We start from the raw sequence: 10,021 nt of genomic DNA, 5'->3' as shown, positions 1-10,021 counted from the left end.
TTGGGGAGACTTCTCGTAGAAGGGAGGCTTCCATGGATTTCTGAAGATCACACAAGACTTAGATGAGCAGGGGAGCGAACTGTATGGGACAAAGGCCCAGGAAGAGTCGAAATGGGGAAGCCTCGGAGTTCAAGCATCTTCTAGAGCGCCCGCTGTCCTAAAGATACCCCATCCCTGGCTAAATGGGTACTCCAGGGAGAAACTGGGCGAGAGTTAAAGCTCCGAGAAGGACGGAGAGCGACGGGCTTGGGGACAGATGAACCCTTTTTCCGTGGATGAGCAGTGAGAATGGAGGCCCAGGCGAAGACCCTGTACAGCCTCTGAAGCCTGTGCAGGTCCAGAAGAGAAAGATGACAAATTAGGGGCGCTGTCTGCTACCCACGCGCGGCCGCGGGCTTCACGGACCGCAGAGGAATCCAGTGGGAGGGGTCCTCTCTGGGCACCATCCCGCGGCGCGGGTGGGGCGGGTCCCCGCTACGCCCTAGCCAAGCTCTGCCAGGGCCGCCTGTGGGTCCCCACGCTGGGTTCCTCCCTCTCGTCCGCCTCGGTGCGCCGGCTCCCGCGCCCGGGCCTCGGGGCGGGTCCCTGCCGCCCGCACCTGCCCCCAGGGGCGGAGCGCGGCGGCGACAACGCGGTCCCAGCCTCCGCCACCGGCCGCGGAGCCGCGCGGCTCTCCGCTCGTCCCCGCCCCCGCCCGTGCACCTCCACTCCGCGGCGCCAGCCCGCCCTCCCTCCCTGTCCACGCGGCCAGTCCGTCCGCTCCTGCGCCCGCCAGAGCCGCGGCGCCTAGCACTTCTGACTCGAGTCCCCGCCGCGCTTGTCGTCGCCGCCGCCGGGATCTGCAGCCCCGCGCCATGCAGCCGCCCGCGGGCATCCAGCGCCGCAGCTCCCAGGGGCCCGCAGTCCCGCCGCCTCCCCGGGGCCACGCGCCACCGGCCGCCGCCCCCGGCCCGGCCCCGCTGAGCTCCCCGGCGCGTGAGCAGCCCCAGCTGGAGGAGGAGCGGCAGGTGCGGATCAGCGAGAGCGGCCAGTTCAGCGACGGGCTGGAGGACCGAGGTGAGCGCGCGCCGCCCGACCCGGCCGGCGACGAGGGTGGCTGCTCGGGGCCCGCCTCTCCCCACTCGCGGGCTGCGCTGGGCGAGGCGCGGGGCTCGGAGCGCGCGGGGGCGCGGAGCCCCGACTTCCCGGCGAGAACGCCGCCAGCCGAGAGCGGCAGCCCCACCTTCTGCGGCCGGCACCGCCTCGGCTGCGGTTCCTTCCCTCGAAGCCCAGACCCCGGCTGCCTTCAGGCCGACCCCGCCTGGACTCGCGCCCTCCTCTCCGCCAGCTCCAGGCCCTCCGGCGCCCACGGGAAAAGTTTGCGGGAGGCATTTTTTGCGGTCAGAGTCGAGCGCTTCTGGGCCACTCCGGGCCCTACTCAGCTCGGAGGGACCCGGGCTCGTTGCATCCTCCTTTCCGTAGTCCCCTGCGGCTCCGCCGGCTGCCTAGGAGAACTTCCCTCTGCGGGTGTAGCCGCGGGATGTCCCTCGGCGGCCGCCCGGCTGTCCGCCCCGGCGAAGGGCGCAAGGAGGGGAGCGAGCCGGGACTCGGGCGGCCTCTGGTCTCGGGCAGTCCCCGATTCTCATCGCGGACCCAGGTCACGGTGGGTCCCTGCCCCGTCGTCTCATGATGGGGCAGAGGAATGGGACATTTGGATTTGGGCCACCAACCTCATCTGGATGGATGCCACTGAAACCTGATGGTTCCGGAGGGCGCGTCTGCAGACCCTTCAGAGCCCCCCTCCACTGACCCTGGCCTGGAGGTCCGCACACTTGCCTCTGCTGGGAGACCACACTCTGCCTCCCACCGACTGCCGATGCCCCCTTGAGTCGCCAGTGTAGGACGGGAGAGACTCCCTGCTCATTCCCGCGTCTCTCTCCTCCATCCCTTCCGCGTTTCCTTTGGGCTTGGATTCTTTGCAGAGGGAGCCCTGTTCTTGGCCGCGTCTGCACCTTTTCTACTTCTTGCTGAATCCGAATCCAAATTGTCCCCCTCAGAACGAATCTGTGGTTCTGCTAAAACCGTTTAGTGGCCAAAGCGGGATTCTTGCAGCCAGGCCCTTCAGGGGAAGCCGGCTCTTTGCACCTCCACCCACTTTTCTTGGAAGCCTTATTTTGTTGGCTGTGGCGGGTTTTTATATTTTAGACTTAGCAGGTTTCTGTCCTATTCTTAGTATCTCCTGTACATTTTTATTCCGGTTTAGTGTTCGGATGCACGATCTCTTTCTCCTTAGAAATTCTAAACTGTAGCATGTGAAATAAAATGACATGGAAACGGCAGTTCCCAGAGAATCTGCCTAGATGCTCAGCGAGAACTGGAGCTGCTCCAGTGGCAACGAATTCTGCACCTCTGTTGCAGTTTCTCGCCCTGTTCTCACATGACTAGATGCCATTTAAGAGGTGAGGACAGGGGACATCACGAGCACGGGGCAAAACCTCTCACTTTTATTATAGGATGTGTCATTACCTTTGCCCCTCTCCAGCTAATATTGTAGGATTTAGAAATTCCGTATTGAAGAAAGATAGAAGCCTGGGTTGAGCTTATTTTTGTAGCATTGCAGGTCATCTGTATGAGCTAGCCTGTTTCTCCCTACCCCACAAAATGATAGGAGGGAAAACAGTGCTAGGGTGAGTTCATATTTAGCATCATTTTGTAGTTCATGTTCAAGTGTAAAAAGCCCTTCTGAATTCATTCTTAAGGTTATTTTTCTCTGGTCAACAGAATTTCATTTTCCATTATATGATAGCATGAAAGCATTGACTGTTCATAAACTGTCACTGTTTGAGAGCGTGGCATATCACACACAGCCTCTGTGTTAGGATGAACCCCATTCCCCAAAGAACCCGGTGCTGTGTATCATTGAGAGCTGAACGTCAATGTGACATTCTTTTGTTTGACCTCTTCCTGATGGCAACCAGTATGTGGTGAATAAGTGATTTTTTTAAGTAAACCAGAACGTTACCTGGGGAGGTTTATTGTAAGATTTTGTGTTTGTTGTTTCTGTTATTTTTTTTTTTCTTGTGGGGGCTGCATGTTTCCAATATTGATTTTTATATCCTTTGGGAATGGGTTGAGTGCAGCTACCTCTTTCCTGCTGGTGAGAGGAATTGGGGAGGAGGAAGCCCCAGCACTTGCCTGCTGTGTGTCTCTGCATCCTGCCTGGCTTGCTTTCTTTCAGGCCTAAATACCTACAGGCTGTCTGTAGAGGGGTTGAGGGGTACCTCGGATCTGCACCTGTATTTGGCATTCTCTTTTGTCCTAACTCCCTTTGGAGCTATCAGGATATGGTTCCAGACCACGGTCAACTCTCATCAAAGGTTTGCTTTAAAATCTAGTGTTTTCAGACTTTGGAGGCATTTGTGCCTTAGAAGTGATGTGGGCTGGTTCTCAGAAACCTAGCTAGCTCAGAATGTCGGTAACTGCAGTGCTATCAGGTTGAATTTAAAGTTCAGGGGGCAAGAGCTCTGTGGCCTAAGACCTTTAGGGACTAAACACAAAAATTAGGCCAGGTTTATCTTAATCATTCTTCCCATCCCCCTTGAATACCTTTTCTTCTCCCCACAAGTATTTTCCCATCATTCCGTCCGTAACCTCAGGGCCCAGCTTAGCCTTAGATAATTATATGTGTCAGCATTTCCCACTACTTCCCCATCTAACAAAATTTCCCTTTCTTCAGAGAGTTCAAGCTTGACAAACTTAGGAGAAAGGAATTGGAACTAATGCATACTAGTGTAGAAATAACTGATGGCTTCAGCCTCTCCACATATATTTGTACCTTTCCCCTCTCCAAAATAAATAAAGGATCAGTCTCTCATTAGTACTATGCTTAGTATTCCCAGGCCAAAATTGCAAATATATGAAATTTGAGTGAGTTTAGAAATTCAAATATGGGGGCCAGCTATGGGTAGGGAGGATCCAGCCCTGCCTGCAAATCCGAGGCCTGTCGTAGCTTCTCTAGGCTGTCCTGTCTCTTCAGGCTGCCTTTCTTCCAGCTTTAAAACACAGCTTTCTGAAAACATTAGGAATTCTCACTACGTCTTTGTGACTTGTGAGTGTGCCTGCATCCAACATGAGTGTGGAGGTACCTGTGTGTGGAAGATTCACTAGGAACTGAGTCTTTATACATCACCGTACTCCACTTCCCCTTGAGGAGTGCAAAGTTTTCCATTCTTAGCATCGGCTATATTTTTAGAAAGGAAAATCAGCAGAAAATAAGCAAAGGTTGAATAGAAATGGGAAAGTCCTTCCATTTTTGGACAGTCTTCCCATTGTACTTATTCCATTTTATTTTTTAATTTTAAAAATTGCACGGAGGAGGCACACACAGGCCCAGATCTGGGGAAGAAGTACTGGTCGTAATGCTGAGAAGTCCCAAGTGCCACCTTAGCGGGACAGTCCAGCTGTCCTGGGCTGTCATCTGAAGCTCCTCCAGGGGGCTGCTGTTTCACTGGTAGGTGAAGCATGTAGATTGGTCCGCATGTGTGGTCAGGACCAGTTAGTTATATTATCGAAACTAGCTGACTTTGGATGGAAAAATAAATGTTACGCGGCTGAAGAAAATGGGCATCATTGTCATTCCTCTTAGAAAATGAAATCTACTTCTCAAAGGAAACTTGTTTTTACCTCAGTGGATGACAATCTGGAGATTGTTGCTATCAAAATACCTAGTAAACAAACTGCTTATTTGATCCAGTACTTAAATGTTATAGCTTCATTTCTCCTGAAAATCAATTGGCCACGATGAAAGGAATATTTTTATATCATTTGGGAAAAGGGACATAAATTATTAAGGGTGCGTGGAATCTGCTCATTCTAGGATAGGGCTATAACTGGTGATTGTATAGTTGAAAACTGGAATAGGGTGGTTTTTGGCAGCTAAGGAAGATATAGACAAAGGGACATGCTATATTTTTATTTAAATTACTTGTACCTGGGCAGAATTTGACAAGAGAGAAGTTATTTATCTTTTCCCTCCAAGTCCACTCAGAAAGGAAGGTTTGGGGAGATTTTCACAGAGAGAGGATGGTGATGGCGTTTATGCCCAACATTTGCATTTTCATCTCCCTTTTGATTCTGTGTAAGCCTGTAGGTTTCAATTATTTAAAAATCTGTAGGCTGCGAGCTGGGCTCACTCAACAACCTTCTTGACATTCTGGCTTGTTTTGCTCAGGACTTGTTCAGTGATGCTCGAGTCTGGGTTATAAATGGAACTGAGAAGTTTTAGCAGGGTCCTGGCTTTAACTTTTGATCAGGATGCGGTTTTTGGCAACCAGAGGCTTAGTGTGGTACTCAGTTGGATGAATGAGATGGTGTCTTTTACGTGATGCGTAGGTGTGATATGTCTCACACTGTGTGATATGTTACAAATTGGTACCTGAGCTTTCACCACCAATTTCTTCATTCTTTGGAGCTGCTCTGATGAAGCTGCTCAACCTCTGAAAGTTGTATTGTGGGTTGTTTCACCAGAGATGGTGTAATAAGCTCCTGTTTATGTAAATGCATAGCTGAAAATTTGGTACTCTGTGCAACTAAGAGATGCTGTATGTGATCTATAGTCAAAGGAGAAGGATAAACATAGAAATCAAGACCATTCTGAAAACATTTTAGTCTTTGACCCCAGGCAGTTGTGGGCATTGCCTGGGAGTTGTCATGAATTTCTGTTGTTGTCAAGGACTCTCCATGTTGAAAGCATAGGAAATGCAAATAAAATTTGTCTTATACATGGCCTACCTGGGAAGCTACCTCTAGTTTTAGTAGGTTTGCCCCACTTTAATATTCTGAGAATTTTTTGACATGTGCTTGCTAAAAAGTATGTGTATACTATAGAGCAGAAAAAGGAGGGAAGGAAATGTGGCATATAATTTGGGCCTGGAGATTCTTGCTGGATGTGGTTAAAGAGAAATGGTTCTTCTCCTCCTGACTGTTGGGGGAGCAGTGAGGTCATTTGTAGACTGACTCCTTGCTTTGGGCAAAACCCAGTCCACCAGTTGGGACTGTGCTGGTGAATCAATGCAAATCAATGCTCACAGCTGAGGAGCCTGAAGGCCCGGTTGAATGTGGGTGGTTTGTGTTGTTTTCCTAACAGAAAGGTCTTGTGGGCAGGAACAGCATCTACCTGAGGCCAAGCAACATAACACAGGGGCAAAGGAATGGTCTGGTGTGATATGTCAAGGAGTGGTGGGGTCTGTGGAGTTCTTCGAAAGAGGACAGCTGCTGTTACCCTGCAGAAATACACGGCCCATATTGTCAGAGCCTGTGATTTTTCAAGGGGTGCCAGAAAGCTTGATTTTCATGTGAAATCTAATTGTTAAAACACAGTGTCGGCCAAACAAAACACGTCTTGGCCCACGGGCTGTTAGTTTGCAATCTTTGGGTAAGAAATTGTAGCTCTTGCTGTGGGTTTCTTAGTAAGGAAATGTCTAACTTCCCTTTCTCCTTGTTTTGGTCAGGCTTACTAGAAAGCAGCACCCGCCTGAAACCTCACGAAGCCCAGAACTACAGGAAGAAGGCATTGTGGGTGTCCTGGTTCTCCATCATCGTCACCCTGGCCCTCGCGGTGGCTGCCTTTAGTGAGTATCAAGGGTCTCGTCGGCCAATATATGCTGCTGTTGCCCGTTTTATTCTCTAATTCCTGTGGGATGTGCTTTTGCTTTTAGTTGACTACTATTGATGAGTAAATTTTTTTTTTTTTTTGAGACGGAGTCTCGCTCTGTCACCCAGGCTGGAGTGCAGTGGCGCAATCTCAGCTCACTGCAAGCTCCGCCTCGCGGGTTCACGCCATTCTCCTGCCTCAGCCTCTCTGAGTAGCTGGGACTACAGGCGCCCGCCACCAAGCCTGGCTAATTTTTTGTATTTTTAGTAGAGACGGGTTTCACCGTGGTCTCGATCTCCTGACCTCGTGATCCGCCGGCCTCGGCCTCCCAAAGTGCTGGGATTACAAGCGTGAGCCACCGCGCCTGGCGAGTAAATTTTTTTAGATGGTTGGATAGTCAGGGTACTTACAAATTAGTAAAATAGATTCTCTTCTCTGCAGAGGAAAGGGTGGTAAGAAGATGAGGTGGAGAGTGACTGGGAGCCTTGGCTCTCATCAGTATGCGGGCTTGTGGAAGTAGATGCTGGCTGCTAGCTGAATAGTGAAAATACTCTTGGTGGATGCCTTCAGCTTGGGCTGACACGTGACACATATATATCCTTAAGATTCTTATTCTGAGCCTAATGCAAGAAGATGGATGCAGTATTGCAGTGAGCCCTCTCCTTTTCCCTGATCATATCTGTGTAAGGCTTGGAGGAAAATCCTGTGCACACTTTAGTGAAAGGAAAATGAGAAGGTCATCTCTCAAGTTTTCAGTGGCCATGGAAACAAAAACATGTATTACAATTAAGAAAAACTAAGAAAGTGGAACGGTTTCTGCCAGATAATCCTGTTTGGGGGTTAGGAAGGCCGATGGCATGTGTTTTCTGGACTAACATTTTGCAGCCTATGGAAATGTACGTGTGCTATTTATTCTTATGAATTGTGCAATGACTCACAAGCCTGAGCAGTGTCAGTTACAGCTCAACCTTGGTAGAAACCCGTGGTGGTTTTTTTTTTTTTTTTTTTTTTTTTGATGCTGGGGAAAAGACTGCATTTTGTGACGAATTTATTACCTAACAGAAAGATCTATTTTCTCAGTGATAGGCATCACACAAGGTGTCTCCTGTGACAACACTCAGATTAGGAGAAAAAAGCACACGTCTGCTAGAAGACAAGCTATGTGTATGTGTGTTGTTTAAAATTCTATTCTGCAAGGTTGGATCTGCTGCTGGAAGTTGGGGTTGGCTCCCAAGAGGGAATATTAAAATTTGACCAAATGCTCCCTGCAAAACTAGGCATATATTACTTGAAGCAATTTATATTGGAAACACTGCACCATATCTTGGCTCTAAAACAGCCAAACATTTAGAAGTGGAGGGCAATGCATTCCAGAGTATAAACATTTTTACCGGTGAGCCAGAAATCTCATCAAGGGGAATTCTGATTCCTGAAAATAGCTACTCCTTCCCCTTGCCCCCACTTTTTTAATGCTGTAACAAGAATAACAAGCTGGATTGATGTCCCTAGGGGATAATTTGGTTGCGGTGGCTGGCGGAGGACTTTGGATCAGACACCATAATTTACATATGTAAAGAAAAAGGAAAGGAATGAAGGGAGGCAATTTACGAACAGAATAATAGTAACTCAGACGTGTCCATGTGCCTGGTAAAGCTGTTTTGATTTGTCACGTGGGTGTTTGAATGAGGACCTGAATGTGAAGAAATATTGGGCAAGTCTTTCTTCTAGGAGAGTAATATTACATTGGATGTACTTAAGTCTCATAATAGACAAAAATTATGAGGAAATTTTGGTTTCACATGTTACACCTGATCAGTTGGGTTATCTTAAAAATGTTGTTCATTTCCTTTAATAAAGACAGTTGCATAGTGCATACAGAATTAGAATGTTGCTTTGTGAAAAGGGCTTCTCTTTCTTTTTCTTCTAAAAATGATTTTACACCTTCATTGCAGCAAGTATTTAATTTAAATCCTCTAACTTCTAGCTGATAAAATGTTGGTATTGGCATGTAATATCATGATTTGTGTTATCTATAGTACATTCCAATTGTTCTCACATTACTTTCAGTTTGTTCTGGTTTAGTCAAACCAAAAAATGTAGAAGGTGAATTATATTTTCCTCTACTTTAACTATAGAGTAGCTTTAGTGTTTGTGTGTGTGTGTATGTGTTTCATATTTTAAACTTCTGATGTGATCTCTGATTGTGTTGTTAGGGTTGTTGATTTTACTATTTAGTTTCCTAAATGCATTTCTAATATACAGTATTTACAATCTCTTCCAAAGCATCATTTATATGGTGCCAGACTTTTGTGAAATTCTTTTCCTAGTTTTGAATGGAAATAAATAGAGATTAAGCAATATAAACTGACTTTTGAAGTTATGTTTAAATTAGTGTCTAAAGAAAAATGGAACTTTTCAAAATGGCAATAAAGGTTTTTGTAAAGTGTCACGAAAACTCCCAGTCCTACTCTTCAAGGAAGGAGGTAGTTAACAGAGATGGATGAAACGCAATGCTCTGACTTCATGCATCTCTGTCCAAACCAGTGAAATGGCCGAGTTGCATCAATTATTATTTTTAAGAGGATTGCTATAGAATTACTATATATGATGCTTTGGTGTGGCAGAGAAGTTTTGGAGTGTGTGTGTGTGTGTGTGTGTGTGTGTGTGTTGGCAGGGGGTGTTAATCATGATGAAGAGAAAGCGACTGTATTTATAGACATGGCTTCTTGCTACTGTTGGATGATGAAAAATTTGGGGCAGGGAGAGCATCCATCCTTGCATGGAATCAGTACTCAAGACCGAAATAAATGAACTGAGAGATTTTTTAAAACTTTTTTTTTTTTAGTTAGGTGGAAAGACAATATTTCTTGGAAAATGATAAATTCTATCTAAAGATTTACATACAAGGCCGAGATCTCATTTGTTTTATAAACAATTACAATTTTGGGGGCAATTGGGTCATCCTATGGCCATTCTTTTGCTGAGGGAGTTGTCTTGGAGTCGCATCTCCTGGGGTCAGCTGGAGTTCCTGTCTTCACCTCCTCGGCTGCCATTTTCTATTTATTTAATCATAGTTACTGATTTTCAGCTGAGTATCTTCTGAAGAAATGCTGTTGGCTCTTTCGAGTTTGGAAATGAGGAGGGTGGATATAAGTTGGGGGACACACCTCTTTTCCTCTGTCAGCTGGATTCATATTTTTACCTGACATGTACATTGTAGGTTGTGAACCCAAAAGTCTCCGAGAGTGGTCTCAATCAATTTAGAAAGTTTATTTTGCCAAAGTTAAGGATGCACTTTTGACACAGTCTCAGGAGGTCCTGAAAACATGTGCCTAAGGTGGTTGGGGTTCAGCTTGCTCTTATGCTTTTTAGGGAGACATAATATATCAA

The 10,021-nt window shown here is 47.2% G+C and overlaps 1 protein-coding gene across 1 annotated transcript in view; it reads left to right on the top strand.

The window, feature by feature from the left end:
* Positions 1-445: 445 nt before the first annotated feature.
* TMEM163 (transmembrane protein 163) overlaps positions 446-10,021 on the top strand; it is a 258,099-nt gene continuing 248,523 nt past the window's right edge. The window contains exons 1-2 of the mRNA XM_055261082.2: positions 446-1,056; positions 6,489-6,608. Of these exons, the coding sequence (XP_055117057.1) occupies positions 855-1,056; positions 6,489-6,608 (322 nt within the window). The 5' untranslated portion in view covers positions 446-854. The remainder of the gene's footprint in view (positions 1,057-6,488; positions 6,609-10,021) is intronic.

This window comes from Symphalangus syndactylus, chromosome 22 (assembly GCF_028878055.3).
Source record: "Symphalangus syndactylus isolate Jambi chromosome 22, NHGRI_mSymSyn1-v2.1_pri, whole genome shotgun sequence".
NCBI classification, from domain to species: domain Eukaryota; kingdom Metazoa; phylum Chordata; class Mammalia; order Primates; family Hylobatidae; genus Symphalangus; species Symphalangus syndactylus.
The sequence above is the reverse complement of the archived record's forward strand: the minus strand, read 5'-3'. Positions and strand labels throughout refer to the sequence as shown.